This window comes from Oryctolagus cuniculus, chromosome 9, assembly GCF_964237555.1.
Source record: "Oryctolagus cuniculus chromosome 9, mOryCun1.1, whole genome shotgun sequence".
Taxonomy (NCBI): Eukaryota; Metazoa; Chordata; class Mammalia; order Lagomorpha; family Leporidae; genus Oryctolagus; species Oryctolagus cuniculus.
In genome coordinates, this window is record NC_091440.1 from 91,828,972 (window position 1) to 91,851,496 (window position 22,525).

A 22,525-nucleotide genomic window follows, 5' to 3' on the forward strand; every position below is an offset into this window, starting at 1 on the left:
AGTGGCCTCACTAAACTAAAAAGAAAACACAAAGGAGAAACCAGAGGTTTAAATCTTATTATGTCAAAATTGGGAAAATATAAGCCATGCCCCATTCCAAAGATACACATACCCCCTCATTTATAGTAGGAGACATTACCCACTAAATCTGTAATGCTGATAGGCCAAGGTAACTGGCTTTTTTCTCACCCATGTTTCTATGTGGAAAGCAGTTAGCACTTCACAAAGTGCCAAAGCCAAGTTAGTAATTACTATCAAATACTATGAACCCAGAGATTATTAGTGAGCAGTCCACAGGAACAAATGCATGGCAGCGTCCTCTAAATTACATTCAAACTTTTTTATGAATATATTTATCACTATTAATCGCCATTCCTAAGGACACACATTTGTTACATAACTTATTCTTCAATGAATTTAGAAACACATACACATCCAACTGCATAAACTGCAAAATACAATGTGCATCACCTATTTTTAGATTTGCAAGCCTCTTGTATTTTTCTTAAAAGTTAGTAAATCAATTTCTTTCCTAAAGTTGTATAGCTGAAAATTTTCTCTTTAAAAAAAAAAGCAATAAATGTACACAATCTCATAAACTGTTATAAACACTAAGATGTATATAACATAAAAAGAGAATTCCTCAAACTTGATATCTTCTTCAAAGGAAGCTATTAAAGAATTCGGTGCTTTTCCTGATAGAATCTTTTCTAAGTACTTTCTACATACATGTACATATATAACATTTAGTTTGTTAATGGTACTTACTTTCTCCCCTTTTCCCTATTCTCGCCTGTTTTTATGCCAATTACTATTTAAAACATTAAAAGAAATAACCATACCTGTACACCAAGCACCAAAATAAGAAAAACTGAATGAGTTTTGACTGATTCTTTGATCAAATTTTAGTTTATAACCAAATTCTTAAGAACTCAACAACATAAAAAAATCTAATATCCAGCATTAGATTCAGAGATACAAAATAATAGCATAAGAAACCTAAATAAAAGGCATTGTTTCAGGAAGTACTAAAACAACCTACATGATAATCATGTGCAGTTTCTAAAAATACAAACCTCACAGGTCTGGTGCTGCAGCATACTAGGTAAAGCTGCCACCTGCAACTCAGCATCCCATATGGGCGCACTGGTTCAAGACCCAGTTGCTCCATTTCCAATCCAGCTCCCTGCCAATGGTCTGGGAAAGCAGCAGAAGATGGCCCAGGTGTTTGGACCCCTGCCACCCCTGTGGGAGACCAGGATGAAGCTCCTGGCTCTGGCCTAGCCCAGCCCTGGCTGTTGTGGCCATCCAAGGAGTGATCGAACGATGGACTATCTCTCTACCTCTCTCTCTTTCAAATAAATAAAATCTTAAAACAAAAAAAATCATATAGAACTTAACCACAAATGCCTTTATTGACAAAACACAAACAAAAAAGCCCTGAAAGGACACACACAGCTCAGCCAAAGCACATTAGCAGTAGTACCTCCCCATGTACTTACTTAGGCCTTTGTAAGACATAGGTTAAAAGGAATGTCCGCAGGGACTCGATGCTACCTTTTTCCAAGAGAATCCACTCTCGGACCACTGCTTCCATGATGGCTGTAGCAGCTTGGAAAAGGACATAGTCCACTTTACTAGTTTCTGAGAAGAAAATCGAAAACTTTCTTTAAACAGAAATTCGCATTACTCCGAACATTTTGCATTTATTAATTTAAAACAGAACTTTGCAGACAAGGAATAAGATGGTTACCTGTGCTTTTTTTAATCCAGTGACCTTGCTCTAGCACCACAAAGAGGTTAGTTCCTCTCAGAAGACACCTCAGGCAGGTGGCAGCTAATCATCGATCACAATTTTCACAAACTTTCCTCACCTCTCTTCAACTGTTACTTCCAAAGCATGAAGAACTAAAAAATAACACAGCTTTAAAAAAAATAAAATAAAAATAGAAAGCAATCAGAAAACTGCCTAAGAGATTCTCACCCTGTGTAAAACAGAACTTTGATCTGAAAAAATCTTAATAAACTAGGTCTTTGAACATTACTATTTGTGATGAGCCATGTTGCTAAAATATTTGTTTTTAAGTAATCTGAGTACAGCAGGATGACCCATCTCCAATAGCAAGTTCACAAACAGATACAACTGATTTTTCTCAAAATGTAGAGTCACTTTTACACAAGGTGAGAAGTTCTTGTGAATTTTCTGATTGCAATACTGATCAAACTAAGTAAAATCCCAAAGCTACCTTAGAAAGACCCAGTCTTAACTTGCAAGTTATAGTATCTGAACTAAAAAACTGAATCAGAGGGAAAAAATAGAAAATCAATGCAACTTAGACATATTTATATTAATTTTCTATTTTTTCTTCTATTCACCAACAGCACTACAATTTCCAAACAGTCTTACCAAAAGGGAAAAACAGTCAAAATGAAGTCAAGAAAAAGTAGAAATTTTCTGAGGTTCTAAAAAACAATCATCATATGAAATCCATGGAAAGTCTATGATTAGACTTCAGATTATTTGTCAAGATCACTGGACATGAGCATCTGAAAGTCATGACGGTTAACTTTAGGTATAGAATGGCACCTTCAAGAATTTTATCAGAAGAACATGAAGATATAGGCAACAAGCACACTGCTTTCTGTCCTATTCAAGCTCAGCTCATTTAAAAAATCTTACAAGCAGTCTTGACACAATTAGCTATAAAAATGGGAGAAAAAAGGTGTACCCTACATACATTTCTATCACATTAAACTACTATGTAGGAAGTTTCAACATACCAAAACAAGTAAGAGGAACCAATTTGGATCTTTATTTTAAAAAGTTTTAATTATTATTATAAGCTATCTTAATATGATTTTTTTATTCAGTGAATAGTATTTATACTTCTAGTTTCCTTTGAAGGGCAATGGTATTTTAACAAAAGAACGTCCCATCTGTATATTCTACAAATGCTTTTGATTGCAATTATTTATTGAGTGAACAGATGAGAAAAAGAAGCTGACCTGAATCATCAGCTTCTTAATGTGGCTTCTAATTAAGATGATAATCAGAATTCACAAAAACTTAGGAACCTTAAAATATTAAGAAATCATTAAAACAAAGGAATAGCTTCTAATAAGATATGTTTAAAGTTCTAGGAAGAAACAAAAAATAAGGGTTTTATTTGAAGAGGATTTGAAACAGAAACCAGCTATATCTATTTAGCTCACCTAAGGAGAAAGATGGTACTGTCTCATACAGGTACTTCAAAAAATCTCTCATTCATCTCTTCTTGAGGAAAAATGATGGCTGCTTGCCTGTCTTCGTTTTGTATTGCAATTTTAAGGGCCAGAATCTTGAAATCCTTAACTATGGATTTTAATAAGGAAGTAAAATCCAAGGCACTCACAGAAATTTAGAAACAGAAGTCCAGAAACCATCCAATATAATTCCTTACTTTAGTTGAAGAAACTGATGCCCCAAGAGGTAAAGGAGAAATCTGAAGTCACACAGCTGGCAAAGATTCCCTGCTCAAGGCTACCCACTCCTTATCATGTATGTCATGAATACAGCCCAACAAGCACGTCTGACGCTGATGAGTGATGAGACGTGCTTATTTCCTACTATTTGTGCTTACAGCCGAGCCTTTGTCCCGCCTTTGGAGGGCATGAGGTAGGGGAGCAACTACGAAGATGAATGATTTTCAAGAGACAAAGAGGTCTCATAACTCCTTTCCTTAGATACCTCTGGATGGGATTAAATGAAGAAATTACTACTATCCCCATAAGGAGCTGTCTCTAGGAACAAAGGAATCGGAGAATAGTAAATTTAAAAGAAGGGATTTTCCTAAGCTACTTACATTTTCTCTCACACACTCAAAAACATTATTAGCCTTCATAAGCTGTACTTGTGCATAATATAAATATGCAAGGGATGCGGGAGCAAACTCTTGAAACCTATGATACGAGAGAAGAACTTCACACGTCCGTATGATCCTTATTCTAGCTCTTTGCTACAAAAGATGCTGGAAACTGCCAGGGCTTCATGAAGAAACTCACAGTTCATCTAGAGCTTCTGAATTAACTACTCTCAGCAAGATCTGCCACTTCCTATGACACTGCCCAGAGGATTATTTTAGGTCACTTTGGCAGAAAACTTTCATTTGCTACCACAGTAACTGCCTTTAATAATAATCATGTAAATGAAGTTCATGTGTATCTTACCAGCCGTCTGACACTACACAAGGCCATGCAGACGAACGTTAAAGAAGGAAAACACTCCATTCTGATCAAAAAAGTTTTAAGAAAATGAAGACACAGATGTTCAGCTACTACAATGACTTCTGTCCAAAGCACAGACAATGTAAGCTCCGAAGTCTGTTCTCTTAGACATTTATGATACCTATGCCAACACCAGCCAATAAGTCTCAGAGGGAAAAAGCTCAGATGGACAGCACTACTAAGGACACAGTTTTCCAAATGCAGAGAAGTCAAAGTTTACAAGTGTAAGGACATTTTTGCTGGCTTCATATTTCATTTTGTTTTGGCTACTTCTGAGATAAAACATGAACAAAATCTTCTCTCTGAGAGAAAGACAAAGGAACGCTACAGTTAGCTCAGAAGAGTAAAACAATCCCTCTTGGTTCTATTTATTTAACAAGGAGAGAGCTCACAGGTTTGCTGAAGAAACACCCAACCCTTCAAAAGCTACCAAATTCCTAAATGCCAAAGACATCTGAGGTGACAGTCTAAGTTTTCTGACAAAATGCATAAGCATGGAACATGCATACAAACACACAGCACACACAAGCATGCACACACACTGAGCAAAAAACAAAAAAATAAAAACTAAAATGAAAACAAAAGGATAAGAGAGAGAAATGAGGAAAAACAAGGAACATATAAAACTGAAGCTTAGAAGTGAAAAGGAAGAATTTAAGAGGCTAGAAAAGGGAAGCATGAAAGAGAAAGTCTCCCCTTTATTTGAATATATTTCCCAGAAATTCTGTAAAATGACATAATCCCTAAAAAGAATGTGAAAATTCTGAATTGCGATTGACTGCCACTTGTATGAGAAGTCTTCTTAGAGGAATTTACCCTTGTGTGCTGGTGGCAACTGAGTAAGGAGTTAAAAGATTTTCTGTGAAGTTTAGATGTAAACATTAATGTAACACAGAGCTTTGCAGTACATTAATGATTATGTTTGTAATACATGCACTCCACCTTTTAAACAGTTAATGTTTCAAAACCCAAACTGATTTTAAAAGCACAGCCAGAACAAGCAATACTACTCTTTAGGAGATTTTACCCAGGAAAACAAAAGTATTCCAAAACAAGCTCAAATCTTAACAAAGCACTAGTACTTCATAAAATATATATATATTCTAGAAAAGAGCAGTATAAAAATATGCTCCAATAAAATACTCATAAGTTAAATCAACTACTTCCCAACTAGTTTAGAATGACAAGTGAATTACAGTAGGAGAGTCAGATGAAACACTGATGGAATCCTTGCCAATGCAGGTAAGCATATGCCATGAAAACCAGACTCAAATTGTTTCACGTTAATAGTTTTACACAGTGGTTTTCTAAATCTGTTAATACTGAACAATTTCAAGGCAATAAGGATGAGCTGATGTATCTCTACACTCTTTACACTAAGTTTTAGTTTTGCTTGTTTTAATTTAACATTTAAATAAATATTCTTCACAGGCATAAGATAGCAAGTTATCTTAGTGCCAGAAACAAATCCACCTAAGTAGGAAACTGATGACTCAAATAAATAAACATAAATGGCTTCAGTTGAAATTAAAAGGTAGTTGCTAAAACTGTTCTCACAGTGTGAGCTACCTCTTGAATGAGACAGATCCACCTTCACCACTGCTGCTAGCTCCTTGCAAACAGAACACTGCCCTTTTAAACTATTTTAAAATGCTATTTAAAATGAGGTAGTGTGGTTATGACATTTATCTTATTGTTCACACGGTGCCTTTACATATTATTATATTTTCACTGAAAACAACTTAAGCAAGCTATGTCCATTCAGGCAAATGGTATCATTATTCCCACATTGTAGGTGAAAAAGAAGACAGCCCAGAGCGGTATGTGACTCCCTTGAGCTGACAATATGCAGCAGGCACCACAGGCAACTCCATCTACTACCAGTGCTCTTTCCACCACAGTATAACAACTCATGTTTATCAGCCCTAGATCTCAAGCATTTTTAACACATAACTTTGATTGTAGTTTATTTCAATCTGGAAGCCAAACTACTGATGACTAATAGATAAGCTTAAAATCACAAGAATAAAAGGTCAGATGTTTTAGTTCCTAATACTCAACTAACCAACTTTGTGGTTGCAGATGACTCACAAAGCCTTTCAGAGCCTTAAATGTAAGTTACATAAAAGATGGCTCCAACTAGAAAAAAACAGCTAACAGCAATCAGGCTATAAAATAACAAACCAATGATATCTCTCTTTCTACTATTGAAAAACATCTAAGAGGCAGATGGTAACGTCATACACACTCTTAGAAAATGCCATCTTTGAACAAGAGAACTGTGATTTTGTTACTGTTTTGAAGACATCAATTCTATCTGTACGTTACATATAAAGAACTCATACAACATATTTGACAAAAGTAACAATCATTGCCTTACTTGAGGATATTCAGTGACAATATACCCATAAGTGACTAACAATCACTAAGCATACTGAGTATAGACTAAATGGTATCTCAAATAAAAACCTATGGAAAAAGAACTAAAAGAAAATATAGGAACCTACAAAATAATCTTAATTTCAAAACAATGGGATAAGAGATATTATAGTACATTTCTTATAATAAATTGTCATTTTTGAAAATTATCAGAAAACCCTGAGTTTTTTTTCTCCCCAGCATTAACAGCATTCATGTTATGTTAAAAAATAAAACAAATTATTGAACACTGTATCTGGGAGGGAAAAATTCAAAGTAAAAACAAAACTTCCTATCTGGCTTTAAGGAATATCTTTAAAGAGAATGCAGTTGAAATGATTATTAATGGGAAAATATAAATGTACTACACTGTTTTTTTTACAAAAGAATTTAAAAAGCTAATGTCAAAGATCCGATTGTGCCAAAATATTTTTAAAGGGAATACTTACCTAAAATATGCTTACAAACTGCAAACGGTGATTTTGATTTCCTAAATGACAAGAATATGTGTTCTGCATGCTGGCGCTGTTCATTACTGACCATAGATGGTGGTGCCTTGAGAGTTAAAAACAAAAACAGGGTTCACTTATTTCATGAGGAAGCTTGACTACAATAGCAACCCTTCTACCAGAGAGAATTCCCTGAAGGGAAATAAATTCTTGCTTAACTTCTTAAGGAAGTATAATACTCAATAAATATTTAAAATATGGTTTCAGGAAAAAGAAATTCTTGGCAAGGTTTGGGTCAGAATTCTTTAAAGTTGCCTGCATTTTAGAAAAATACTTATCTAACATTTTCATAATTCTTAAAAACATAACTGGCCTATTATCATCTTTTATTTCAAAATATACACTAGTCTAACTTGATCTAGTTCAAATAATTTCTAAACTATTTAGCACTGATGAAATTGGAACCAAGTTACTAAAAACCAATGTTATAAAGCTAATTATTCAGGACTGAAGATAAATTATTCCTACTCAGATTTCTACAGTCATCCATTAAATCAGTATGATTAGGAAGAGTTAAAGTTTTGATCACCATGGCTTAACAGGTGAAGCCACTGCCTACAATACCGGCAACCCATATGGGTGCCGAGTCCCCACTGCTCCACTTCCAATCCAGCTCCTTGATAATGGCCTGGGAAAAGCAATGAAAGATGGCACAAGTTCTTGGGCCCCTTCACCCATGTGGGAGACCTGGAAGAAGCTCCTGGCTCCTGGCTTCGACCTGGCCAAGACCTGGCCATTGTGGTCATGTAGGCAGTGAACAGAGGACAGAAGCTATTTCTCTTTCTCTCTCTCTCTCTCTCTCTCTCTCTATAACTCAGGCTTTCAAACAAATCTTTAAAAAAAGTTTTGAATTTATGGATCTCCTCTCTGAATAATAATCAGTCCTAAATACCATATTTCCACCTAAAGTCTGTCCAGGTTTTTAAATTCCATTTTGGTGTAACAACCTTTCTTCTAAAGACAATATGCTTATGAACCAGAACTACCTAAAATATACACTGCTATTATATGGTCTGGTTATCTCTTGACCTACTAAGACCTATCTGAAGAGAAGGGGAAGCGATTGCTTACATAGCCTGTGAATTCTCAATTTGGGAAGGTAGAGATAGATCACGTAAGGAAAATATTTTCATCATGCTAACCATATAAATAGAGGGAATCATAATTCCAATTACATCAAATAACTGAAAGATGAAAACTTTGCAATCAGGGACAGTATATCATAAGTTGTATTAATTATGCCACATTAGTTACACTAATTTCAGTCAAAATATTTTTAAACATATGCACATACCCTAAAAACAAAGTACTGTGATACTGTGGCTTAATAGAAGTCTTATAATTGGCTAAAGCCAGTAAAGCCAGTTGGAACTACTATTTCTAATGATATAGCACCCTCTACAGTTCTCTAGACAAATATGAAAACATTTTCATTCAAGAACAGTTTGAAATTCTTATTATTAATATTCTATTCAGAGCTAAATTTTTAGTAGATTAGATTGTGTACACGAACATCAGAATGTCTTTTGGAACATTATTAGCTTTAGAAACAATTTTTGATTAGAGAATAGCCAGCATATTAATTTGTATAATTATTTTGCCTAACTATACATGTGTAGTGCTTTTTCAGGATGATGATGAGAAAGAACTGATGATTCAGAATTTCCTGAGTAATGTAGGGTGATCTCCATTTGTAACAGTAACATGAGAATAGTGTTTACTAACGAACTATGTACTTAGTAGCGGACAGTCAACAGAGACCTTAATGAGATGTCCTGTAAGGACACAAACTCATCTTAATGAACCAAGGAAATGGTGGGAATAAAGAATTTGCAAATGAAGACAAAAGATTTACTTGTAGATGTATTAGTTATTCATAATATGTTATTACCAAAGCCCTTTTTTAAAAAAAATTTATTCTTTAAACACTACTACTCATGTAATATTTGTTTTTATTTGACAGGTAGAGTTATAGACAGTGAGAGAGAGAGACAGAGAGAAAGGTCTTCCTTCCATTGGTTCACTCCCCAAATGGCCGCTACGGCCAGCGCTGCGCCGATCCGAAGCCAAGAGCCTGGTCTCCCATGCGGGTGCAGAGCCCAAGCACTTGGGCCATCCTCCACTGCCCTCCTGGGCCACAGCAGAGAGCTAGACTTGAAGAGGAGCAACCGGGACTAGAACCCGGCGCCCATATGGGATGCCGGCGCAGGATTAACCAAGTGAGCCATGGCGCCGGCCCCCTCATGTAATATTAATACAAACACATATCAACTTGATTACCCAATTTTGAATCATCAATTCTTTCTCCACATCCTTGAAAAGCACCATACATACAAAATGAGGTAATTATGATTGATACAAATTAATATGCTAGGCATTCTATAAACAAAAATTGTTTCTAGTGATAACCCAAAAGATACTGATATTCACATATACTTAATCTAATACACTAAAGATTCAGGTCTGAACATGCTAATAGAACAATATCCCATTTATAAAATATCAGATTTTATGAATGTATTGTCTAAAAGTTTATTATTATTATCTAAAAGATTATATATTACCATCTAGTTGAATATCATCATACAAGCAATAAGATAAAAATACACTGAACAGCAGATCATATTCACTTTAATTTCCTAAAACCAAAATTTTTAATTCCTCCTTGAGATTGACTTGGCAGTGGTTTCCAAATAACAAGTTATCTGCATCAGAAAAATCCAGAGAAACTTAAAAAAAATACTTTCAGTCCCCTTTTGTTGAGAGTCAAAACCAAAACTACACATTTTTCCACTAAAAGTCCCAGGGAGTAGTAACCAATGTAGACTCACCACCTATCAAGCTACTTACCCTTGAGAAATCTGAAATGTCAAAAATTCTGCTTCAGATTCTCCATCCTCTTCCCTTGGCATTTTCCCCACAGGCCTAGCATAACAGATGCCTCTCTCCTACACCCCTTATGCCAGTCTTTATTTGTACTTCCCTTTTTAATTATTTTTTTCTTTATTAGTTATCTCACACCAGAGACTAAATCCCTAAATTCCTAGAGCCTACCATTAAAAAAGGAAAAGCCATTTAAGGATAACAACATTTATTGAGTACTCAGCATTACAAGACATTATTTTAGATAAGATAAATATAATATTTGTGGGGAGGGAGAGAGAGAAGGGTATCTCATTCCTACCAGCAACCATATAATGAAGACATTATTACCATTATTCTTGTTCTATAGATGAGGAAACTGAAGCATGGAAAGAGCCCAATGTCGGACTATCAGTAGGAAGCAGCGCTCTCCTGGGTTCCAAATATTAACAGAAACTACATTTACATGGTTCAAATTTATGAAAGAAGACTCATCATTCTTCAGGCTTGCAGGTAGAAAGGAAGCAAATCTCCCCTAAAAATCTTCCTGTAATTCCCAATATCAGGGTGTTTTCCACAGCCTATAAAGCTTCAGGAAAGAAATAATAACAAAGAGGTCTTTTTTTGTGCCCTGTTTGTTTTCTCATTGTCACTAAGAGTAAAGCTATAAAGAGCTTCAGAGATGACATCAAATGAGTCAGGAAAATTGGAAGTAATGCCAAGTAGCAGTAGATACCAGTGATCAATGCCAGTAATCTTCAAGAAAATCAAGGCAAGGATAGGGGGCCACAGAGGCTTGTTTCTAGGGATCTATACTAGCAGAAGACCTGGAGAGCTCCCAGGTTCCAAACTGAACATACTGGTGACGCTGGCTCCAACCTTCATCATCCCACCGGAGAAAAACAGCAGTGGCTCAGAGCAGGGTGGGAGTTGGGGGTGGGAACCCTCAGTTGGAATTGTGGAGATTACTCACTGATGAACGGATTAAATAACAAATTTAATATCTATGAGCTTTTTCTTTTGGGTGGAGGGGGAAATGTATGAAAGAAAAACATGAATATATACCTAAATGGTTTCTATTCAAAAAAACATTTCTGAGAGCTGACTACATAGCAAACACCACACCAGAGCCAGAGACACCAAGGAAGGAAAATGGTCCTTGCCTTATAGAATTCTAGGAGAAAGACAGGCACTCACTACACATCACATAGATGACTATGAATTTGTACTCTGTCTCCACTGATGGATTCTGGATTTTTCTCCCAGCATGCTACTAAAGTTCTCCTCAGTAATGTCAGAATCCCATCTGTTAATTCCTAAGAGACCTGCAGATTCTTCCTTTCTCTGGGCAACAATAAGAACTTTTATTACTGCGGCTGGCCTTGTGGCATAGTGGGTAAAGCCACTGTCTGTGACACCAGCAACCCATATGGGTGCCAGTTTGTGTCCTGGTTTCTCCACTTCCAATCCAACTCCCTGCTAATTAATGTGCCTAGAAAAGCAGCGGAAGATGGCCCAAGTGCTTGGGCCCCTGCACCCACAAGGGAGAGCAAGGAAGCTTCTGGTTCCTGCCTTTGGCCTGGCCCAGCCCCAGCCATTGGGTCCATCTGGGTAATGAAACAGTGGATGGAAGCTTTCTCTCTATGTCTCTCCTCTCTCTCTCTCTATGTAAGCCTTTCAAATGAATAAATAAATAAATCTTCTTTAAAATATATATTTACATATAGACTGAAATCCCAAAAAGCAGCAAGAAATAAAAAATTACACAAATAACAGAAGTAAATCATAATTTATCAGTGATCACTCCAAACTGTCTAGATAAGAAAACTAATATTGTTAGGCCAGATAAAAAAGAAAATTCAAATTTATGGTGCTTGTAAGAAATGCACATACAAAACATAGGGGCCGGAAAAAGAGGATGTAAAATGATGGAAAAAGACAAACATTCCGGGAGTGGGCATTTGGCACAGCTGTTAGGATTTCACGTAGGATGCCCACATCCCATACTGGAGTGCCGAGCTTTTGGCCCAGTCTTTTTTCTCTTTCTGAGTTTACTTCCTGCTAACGTGTACCAGGAAGGCAGCAGGTGATGACTGTCACCCTTGGGAGAGAACCAGAATGAGTTCTCACCTCCTGGCTTTGGCTTGGCCCAGCCCTAACTGTTGCAGGTATTTGAAGTGAACCAGCAAATGGAAGTTCTCTCTGCATGTCTCTATGTCTTTCAAATAATAAAAATAAACTTTCTTAAAAAGTGGTAAGAAATCGGGAAAATGATGAAATTACCCTCAGAAGGGGCATGCAGTGGCTAAATGAATCAGCCTGATTACATTATCCTGGTTTTTTGTTGTTTGGTCCTCCTGCCTAAGGTACAGCATAATTTTTAAAGGTATAAGAAATCAGGAGACACCAACCACAAGTCTATCTTTTTTTTTAAAGGTTTCATTGAACAATGTTGAGAAGAACTAGTTTTTTCACTTTCCACACCTAATAACAAAGAAAAAACTAACAAAGGAGGTCTCACAATTACCAGGCAAATTAGAAGATGACTGTGGAAAAACATACAGTGGCACAGTGTTGTCCAATGTGGCTAGCAACTACTAGCCACATAGGCTATTTACAGTTTAATTAATTAAAATTGTTACTATTGTAGCTCATCAGATGTACTAGTCACTCTACAAATGCTTATCAGCTAGGAGCTATCACACAGGCCAAAAGTCATACACCACACAATGAATTTGGTCAGTAATGTACCACATATGTAATAGGGGTCCCATAAAATAACAATGAAGCTGAAAACTCATTTTGCTAGTGATGACATAGCCGCCTTAACATCACAGTGCAGTGCATGACTCCTGTATCAGCAGTGACACTGGTGAACACACCCCCTGTGCTGCCATCTGTGTAAGAGTGCAGCACAGTTATATACAGTACCTATTGTTTGATAACAGTAACACATGACTTACTGGTTTATGTGTTTATTTTACTACACTTTTTATCATTATTTTAGAACGTGTTCTTTCTACTTTAAAAAAAAAATTCACTATGAAATAGTAATGTTCCACCAGCAGCAGCCTCACACATCTTGTGCTTACCACAGCTCTGGATTGCCTGACTGAAGGGCCAACCCACACCATTTATGCTGTAAGTCACTCTAGGACATGCACAATAACAGTGGTTGCCTAACAACACACTTCTCAGACTGTGTCCCTATCAGCAAGCCACGTGAGACTGTGCAGCATTCGTACCACTGCAGAAAGAACTTACAGATAGATCTGGGCTCTTTCATGATGGTAAAATTGATCTTGCAAGTGTAATCTCAGACCTTGAGTCTTTAAATGACAATATCTTACAACAAGGCTTCCTAATTAAGGCAATTTTGTTACACAGGGGACATTTGATGGTGTCTGGAAATCTCTGGTTGTCACAACTGAGGCATGCTACTGGCAACTAGAGGATGGAGAGTGAGGAGGTCTGTAAATAGCCTGCTATGCACAGCCCTCATCAACACAGAATTATCCAACCTGAAAAGCCACCAAAGTTCAAACACCTGCCCTTGATGAGTTTCCTCAAACTCAAGAATCAATGAAAGAAGAATATACTTCCAAAGACAAAGAGCAAGTGTAGTATTCTCATCCAATCAGTCATTGTACAAGAATTACTTCTTGGGGCTGGCAGTACAAGCTGCCTGTAACAACTGCATCCAGTATCAGAGTAAAGGTCTGAATCCAGGCTGCTTGCTTCCAACCCAGCTCCCTCCTAATACACCTGGGAAGGCAGCAGATGATGGCTCAAGTACTTGGGCCTCTGCCACCCACATGGGAAATCCGGATGGAGTTCCAGGCTCTTGGCTTTGGCCTGGGCCAGTAATGGCCATTGTGACCATTTAGGGAACAAACCAGTGGATGGAAGAACTGACTCACCTGTCACTTGGCCTTTCAAATAAACAAATCGGGGTGGGAAAGGGGGCAAAGACATAGCAGGTAAAGCCATTGCCTGCAACACCAGCATCCCATATGGGTACAGGTTCACTTCCTGGCTGCTCCACTTCCAATACAATGCTGATGCTCCTGGGAAAAGCAGCAGGAGATGGCCCAAGTGCTTGGGCCTCTGCCACCCATGTTAAGAGACCTGAATGAAGATCTTGATTCCTGGCTTCAATGAGGTTGTGGCCATCTGGGGAGTGAAATGAGTGTATGGAAGATCTTTGTCTCTCCCTCTCTGCAACTCTTTCAAATAAATAAATAAACCTTTTTAAAAAATAAAAAGGAATTACCTCATTACCCAATATTCTGTGACAAGAGCCTAAGCCAATCTGTTTTGCTAAAAGGATATGTGACAGTATTTTCATTTTTTATAATGTCTGTGTAAAACTTGATAAGGTTCATAAATGAACAAATGCTAAAGGTAGCTGTATATTTAAAAGTGATTTAAAAAAATCATTGTGTTGATCATTCTATTTTGTGGCTGGCACTGTGTAGTAGGCAAAGCCTTTACCCATGGCACCGGTGTCCCATATGGGTGCCGGTTCGTTTCCCAGCTGCTCCTCTTCCAATCCAGTTCCCTGCTAATGGCCTGGGACAGCCGTGGAAGATGGCAGAAGTCTTGGGCTTCTGTGCCTGCGTGAGAGACCCAAAATAAGCTCCTAGCTCCTGGCTTTGGATCTGCCCAGCTCTGGCCATTGCAGCCATTTGGGGAGTGAACCAGCAGATAGAAGACCTTTCTCTCTCTCTCCCTGTCTCTCTCTATAACTCTACCTCTCAAATAAATAAAATCTTAAAAATAAGTAACAAAGTGATTTACAATTATCAAGCAAAGAACATGTCCTTCTTCTCTTCATCAATATTGTGTGCCATTAATTTTTTTTAAAGATATATTTATTTGCAAGTCAGAGTTACACAGAGAGAGGAGAGGCAGAGAGGCAGAGACAGAGAGGGAGAGAGAGGTCATCCATCTGATGGTTCACTCCCCAATTGGCCACAACAGCCGGAGCTGTGCCTATCTGAAGCCAGGAGTCAGGAGCTTCTTCTGAGTCTCCCACATGGGTGCAGGGGTCCAATGACTTGGGCTATCTTCTACTGCTTTCCCAGGCCATAGCAGAGAGCTGGATCGAAAGTGGAGCAGCCAGGTCTCAAACTGGTGCCGATATGGGATTCCGGCACTGCAGGCCAGGGCGTTAACCCGCTGCACCCCAGCACTGGCCCCTGTGTGCCATTAATTTTTTCAAAAGTATTATGCTTTGGGGCCAGCACTTTGGCACACTGGGTTAAGCCATCCAGCATCCCATATGGACACCAGTTTGAGTGCTGGCTGCTGCACTTCTGATCCAACTCCCTGCTAATGCTCCTGAGGAAGCAGAGGAAGATGGCCCAAGTGCTTGGGCCCCTACAACTATGTGGCAGACCTGCTTGAAATCTGGGCTCCCAGCTTCCCCTGGCAGAGCCCTAGCATTGCGGCATTTGAGGAGTGAAACAGCGGATAGAAGCTCTCTTTCTCTTTGTCTCTCTGTAACTCTACCTTGCAAATTCTTTATATTAAGATTCAAAATCTTTATATTAAGAAAAGTGTTGGCCGGCGCCGCGGCTCACTAGGTTAATCCTCCGTCTTGCGGCGCCGGCACACTGGGTTCTAGTCCCGGTCGGGGCGCCAGATTCTGTCCCAGTTGCCCCTCTTCCAGGCCAGCTCTCTGCTGTGGCCAGGGAGTGCAGTGGAGGATGGCCCAAGTGCTTGGGCCCTGCACCCCATGGGAGACCAGGATAAGTACCTGGCTCCTGCCATCGGATCAGCGGGGTGCGCCGGCCGCAGCGCGCCAGCCGCGGCGGCCATTGGAGGGTGAACCAACGGCAAAGGAAGACCTTTCTCTCTGTCTCTCTCTCTCACTGTCCACTCTGCCTGTCAAAAAAAAAAAAAAAAAAAAAAAAGTGTTATGCTTTGGTGAAGCAAGAGCAAGAAAAAGAATAACAAAGAATCTGTTGAAGATGCAGTTAATATCTAGAATCAATATTGCATTTTGACAGTAGGAATGGAACAACCAAAAATAATTAGAACCTATGAAAAATATTTAAAATGTGGAATTAGAAGAATTTATTTACAACTTAATGTATTAGAGAGAGGAGATATACATTTCCATCAGCACAGAGTTCCATCAAATAGCACTACAACAAATATTTGCATGCTTACTCTAATGTTATCTTGATTTATGTGCTTTGATGCAATGTTACCTAATACACTGAAGTACAAAATAAGAGGTAAGGTTTATAAAGCACTTATGTGCCAGGCATTAACCACTTTTCTTTTAGCATACATTAAATCATGTAATCTTCATATTAACTCTCTGAGATAAATATTATTTTCCTACTTTAGAGATGAAGATACAGAGAGGTTAAGTTATGTACCAAACGTCACATAGCCAGTCACTGGTGGAGTCAAGAGGACTCCAAAGTCCAGACCCTCTCCTATAATGTCTTTCAATTTCCAAGGTTTCTATAATTTTTCCACATATACTTATCAATATAGCACTACTATGATTTCTCTAACATCACCATCTTATCTGGTCACTATCTTACTGATTTATTTTCTAATTAGTTCTCTAATCCCTACCACAAAGCCACAAAATATAGATCCATCAACTTCCAAAATTAATAATCTAAGATTAGGGGCCGGCGCCGTGGCTCAATAGGCTAATCCTCCACCTTGCGGCGCCGGCACACCGGGTTCTAGTCCCGGTCGGGGCGCCGGATTCTGTCCCGATTGCCCCTCTTCCAGGCCAGCTCTCTGCTATGGCCAGGGAGTGCAGTGGAGGATGGCCCAGGTGCTTGGGCCCTGCACCCCATGGGAGACCAGGAAAAGCACCTGGATCCTGGCTCCTGCCATCGGATCAGCGCGGTGCGCCGGCTGCAGCGGCGGCCATTGGAGGGTGAACCAACGGCAAAAGGAAGACCTTTCTCTCTCTGTCTCTCTCTCTCACTGTGCACTCTGCCTGTCAAAAAAATAAAAAAAAAATAAAAAAATAAATAATAAAAAAAAAAAATAATTTTATATTAAAACAGATATACACAGCCGGCACTGCGGCTCACTAGGCTAATCCTCCGTCTTGCGGCGCCGGCACACCGGGTTCTAGTCCTGGTCGGGGCACCGGATTCTGTCCCAATTGCCCCTCTTCCAGGCCAGCTCTCTGCTGTGGCCAGGGAGTGCAGTGGAGGATGGCCCAAGTGCTTGGGCCCTGCACCCGCATGGAAGACCAGGATAAGCACCTGGCTCCTGCCTTCGGATAGGCGCGGTGTGCCGGCCGCAGTGCTCCGGCCACGGCAGCCATTGGAGGGTGAACCAACAGCAAAGGAAGACCTTTCTCTCTGTCTCTCTCTCACTGTCCACTCTTCCTGTCCAAAAAAAAAAAAAAAAAAAAAAAAAGATTATATTTATTTATTTGAGAGGTAGAGTTGCAGACAGTGAGAGGGAGAGATGGAGAGAAAGGTCTTCCTTCTGCTGCTTCACTCCCCAAATGGCCACAATGGCTGGAGATGGGCTGATCCAAAGCCAGGAGCCAGGTGCTTCTTCCCAGTCTCCTACATGGGTGCAGGGGCCCAAAGACTTGGGGACATCTAGTGCTTTCCCAGGCCATAGCAGAGAGCTGGATCAGAAGAGGAGCAGCCAGGACTCGAACAGCTGCCACAGGCGGAAGATTAACCTACTGCGCCACAGAGCCAGCCCCATTCCATAAACTTTTTAAAGTACCCCCATATTAGAGTCTAGCAAGGCAAACCACCATTCATTAATCATACAAATAAATGTAAATTCTCAACATTGTAGGTGTTATAAAAGAACTACACAGTTATCTGAGTATGGGAAGGGTGAGTTCCACCTTTCAGGTAGGCTAAGAAAAGCTTCCCTGAGAAAGTGACTACTAAGAGACCTGAAGATCAGGTGAAAGTGAGGAAGAAAAGCATGCCAGGCAAAAGGAATAGTATACAAGAGCCCTGAAGTGAAATGGAGGACAGGGTGAAAAGAAGCTGGTGTGGCTGGTGCAGAGCAGCAGCAATGGGAGAAGAGCTGCCCTGCCGCAAAGGTCCTGAACCAGTCATTCAAAGCCTTCCAACGAGCAAGCATTAGTAAACCTCACTTCAAACCTGGGTAACCTACCTCTGCACCCCAGCACGACACTGTCTGCACCGCCCAACAGCAGTCAGCCTGTCTGTATTTCAGGCCACGAATCACCATCAACTGCCCACAAGGTGCCAGACAAAGTTGCTAGGATGCTACAGGCACAACAGTGAGTCTGTGAGGAGCTTACATTCTAAAACAATCACAGAATCACACAAACAGTGTAACATCGCAGTTGCAATAGATGTTCCCAGAGCAAATGGTGTTACAATACAAAAATTTAGTCTAGAAGAGTAGTGAGGCTTTTTGCTTTTTGACAAAGTAAACAACTACAATGAGTTTTGAAGAATTAAATGTTAAGAAAGGCAGGAGAAGGGTATTTCACATCAATGCAATACAAACATAATATTCCGGAATGAGTGAGATTAAGCACGAAGAACTTAAAAAAGCTCAATGTGCTTGAGCCCAAGGATGGCTTTCAGGGTGTGGGACACGGGCAATCACAAAAAGCCCCGCATTTACTTTGATGTGCTGCTGCTACCAATCTGAGATTCCTAACAACTTTATCTTGGACCTCATGTTTTGTGCAAGGAAGTATTTCTGTGAGCAGTGAAGGTGGGCTGGTGGCCAAGCGTAGGCATACACTTCTGAGCAAGCTTGGGCACCATAGGGCCTTCCAGGTGGTTGCAGTGGGACCTGAGCCCAGACTGGCAGCAGTGACAGGAAAGGTATTCCATATGAGGACAGTGCCAGCACCCACAGTGGAAGGCTAGCTCGCATGTCCATCCCCACAGCCTGCCCTGAGGCACCTGCACAAACACAACTCAGCTGCCTGAGCACCAAGGAAAGAGCTGCCAGGCTCTAGAAGTAAACTGTCAGTCACGACAGAGCAAGAGCACACGCACAGACACTACAGTGAAGCATTTCAGGGAACTACTGGAATTCCTCCAAGAGTTTAGAATCTCTAGCTTTGAAAATTGTTACAGCAAAGCAAATATCTACAGGCTTAGAAATAGAAACTAAAGAGGCCAGCGCTATGGCGTAGCTGGTTAAAGCCCTAGCCTGCAGCAAGCATCCCCTATGGGATCCAGCTCTCTGCTGATGCACCTTAGAAAGCAGTAGAAGATGGCCCAAGTCATTGAGCCCCTGCATCCACGTGGGAGTCCCAGAGAAAGCTCCTGGCTCCTGGCTCCGGATCAGCTCAGCTCCGGCTGTTCTGGCCATCTGGGGAGTGAACCAGGGGACAGAAGACACCTCTCTCTCTCTCTCTCTCTCTGCCTCTCCTTTCTCTGTGTAACTCTTTCAAGTAAATAAATAAATCTTTAAAAAAGTAAACAGGCATTTCTAATTATACACACACAAAAAAATGAAGTTAATTTTGGTATCTTGTGTATGACCTTGACAAATAATGAAATTATCAAAGAAAATATTAAAAATATTGCATAAGTACATCTAATGGTTAAGACAATCACATTTCACTTCAGAGCACTGGGTTCAATGACTGGCACCAGCTCCTGCAGACCCAAGGAAATGGTTATGGCCCAAGTAACTGGGTACCTTCTTCCACCTCCACGGGAAACCTAGATTGAGTTTGTGACTCCTGGCCTAAATCTCCGCTACTATAGGCATTAGCAGATGGGAGCTTTCTCTCTGTGTCCCTGCCTCTCAAATTTTTAAAAAGTCAAATTTATATGAAACTGATTTGTATGGAGTTAAAAAAAAATGTTCCAGAAGAATAACTGGCTCTAAATTTACTAAAATTGCTAATTCAAAATAGTCAGGGGGATGGGCATTTGGCATAGTGAGTTAACACTACCTGGGATGTCTCTGTCCCATACTGGAGTGCCTGGGTTCAAGTCCCAGCTCCATTCTCAATTCTAGCTTCCTGCTAATGAACACTCTATGAGGCAGCAGGTGATGGCTAAAGTACATGGGTCCCTGCCACCTATGTGGAAGACCTCAACTGAGTCCCAGCTTCTGTCTTCAATCTAACCCAGTCCTAGCATCTGTGGGCATTTGGAGAGTGAACTACCAGTTGGGAAGTCTTTCTGTTTCTGTCTCAGTTTTTCAAATAAATAAATGATTTTTTTAGTTAAAATAATCAGAAATATATAGAAAAGCAAACAAAAAACCATATGAGCAAGATAACACTTAAATTATTGTTTTATATAAAATGACATCAAAATTTATAACTTAGAAGTTTGTTACTCATAAATCACTATTATATAAACAAAGTAATTTTAAAGTAAAATATTTTGCACTTTATAATGTTTAACAGCAACTTTTTTCCTGCTTTTTGGACAAGGAGCCTCACATTTTTATTTTTACTGGGTCCTTCAAATGAGGTGGCCAGCCCTGCCAGGAAGTCTTTCTTAAAGCTGGAATATAAGGCAGGCTAAGGAAGCCAGCAAAATGAAACATGGTCTGCCAAGTCAGAACCTTTGTAGGTAAGACAAAGTAATCTGTAATCACCCTAAGATTAATTACTGTCATTCTAAACATTGAAAGCCCCTATTCTAAAAGGTTCAGTTACTAATTTTTTAGGAGTGGACCTAATTTTTAGCACAATTACAAGTGAATAGAGTCCCCATCCCTTCCCCAGAGTAGAGATTATTGGTTTTCTGTTAGCTCTTTCTCACTCAAGAGACATCTTCCAACTTTTTTGTTAACAAAGTTATGCTGAGGTAGCAGTGTTTAAACAAAACTGTAGTCATTGAATGACCTCACTTATAAACGTAAAACCACAAATCTAGCCTTACTTCAGTCTGAGCCATGACAGAGCTTTTAATTTTCTTGAGAATAAAAATAGTTATAGAATATTAAAGAGGATAGCCATAGATTTTAAAAACACATGCAGCATTCAAATTTATCCAAATTTTATATTATTTGTGATCCAATATTTTAAGTTGTAAAAACTTCACACTATATTAAAACATAGAAATGGAAGAGTTTTGCCATTTTCAATTCCATTCCCTAGACAGACATTCTTAAGAGTTTTGTATAGGTCTTACATTTCTGTTCCTATGCATAAACAAATACATGCAGATTTTAGAAAACAAAAATAATATATTCTATTCTGTACTGTTTCATCTAACTTATTTTGAGCATCTTTTCACATCCATTCACATCTTTTCAATAAAAAAAACCTACTACATTCCATAGAAATCTATTATATAGAATACCCATTTCCTACAACTAAACATTTACATTGATTCTCTTTGTTACAGCAAAGTATACCACAGAAAACACCCTTCCTTTATGTGCAAGTTTTTCCACAGGCTGAATAAATGACTAAAAGTGAAATAGCTGGAGTCAAAAAATTTTTAAGGCATTTGTAACATATACTGCCAATCTATCCAAAATTCATAGCATCTTATTTTTCCTTTTTTTTAGATTTTATTATTTATTTGAGAGGCAGAGTTACAGAGAGAGGGAGAGACAGAAAGAAAGGTCTTCCGTCCACTGGTTCACTCCCCAAATGGCCTCAATGGGCAGAGCTGGGTCAATCAGAAGCCAGGAGCCAGGAGCTTCTTTTGGGTCTCCCACTACAGTGCAGGGGCCCAAGGAATTGGGCCATCTTCCACTTCTTTCCCAGGCCATAAGCAGAGAGCTGGACTGGAAGAGGAGCAGCCAGGACACGAATGGGTGCCCATGTGGGATGCAGGCACCAAAGGCAGAGGTTCAACCCACTATGCCACAGCGCCAGCCCCAGCATCTTATTTTTCTGGCTTATACCTTTTTTTTTTTTTTGACAGGCAGAGTGGACAGTGAGAGAGAGAGAGACAGAGAGAAAGGTCTTCCTTTTGCCGTTGGTTCACCCTCCAACGGCCGCCGCGGCCGGCGCACCGCGCTGATCCGATGGCAGGAGCCAGGAGCCAGGTGCTTTTCCTGGTCTCCCATGGGGTGCAGGGCCCAAGCACCTAGGCCATCCTCCACTGCACTCCCTGGCCACAGCAGAGGGCTGGCCTGGAAGAGGGGCAACTGGGACAGAATCCGGCGCCCCGACCGGGACTAGAACCTGGTGTGCCGGCGCCGCAGATTAGCCTAGTGGCGGAGGATTAGCCTAGTGAGCCGCGGCGCTGGCCCCTTTTTTTATCATTTATAAACTTTTTTCTATGTGCTTTCTTTTTTAATTCTTATTTATTAATTTGTATTTATTTAAAAGGCAGAGAACGAGAGACAGAAACAGAGACAGGCACAGAAAGATCTCTTCCATCTACAGGTTCACTCCCAAAATGACCACAATGGTCAGGGCTGGGCCAGGCTGAAACCAGGAATCAGGAACTCATTCTAGGTCTCCCACTTTGGTGGTAGAGACCTAAGAACCTGAGTCATCATTTGCTGTCTCCCAGGATGTGCACCAGCAGAAAGCCGAA

At 39.7% G+C, this 22,525-nt stretch overlaps 1 protein-coding gene across 1 annotated transcript in view; it reads right to left on the reverse strand.

Moving 5' to 3' along the window:
- Positions 1 to 22,525, reverse strand: part of XPO4 (exportin 4) — a 116,311-nt gene that overhangs the window by 86,300 nt on the left and 7,486 nt on the right. Inside the window, exons 2-3 of the mRNA XM_070049128.1 lie at positions 7,131 to 7,236; positions 1,503 to 1,644 (exon numbers count right to left, since the gene is read on the reverse strand). Coding sequence (XP_069905229.1) covers positions 1,503 to 1,644; positions 7,131 to 7,236 — 248 coding nt within the window. The remainder of the gene's footprint in view (positions 1 to 1,502; positions 1,645 to 7,130; positions 7,237 to 22,525) is intronic.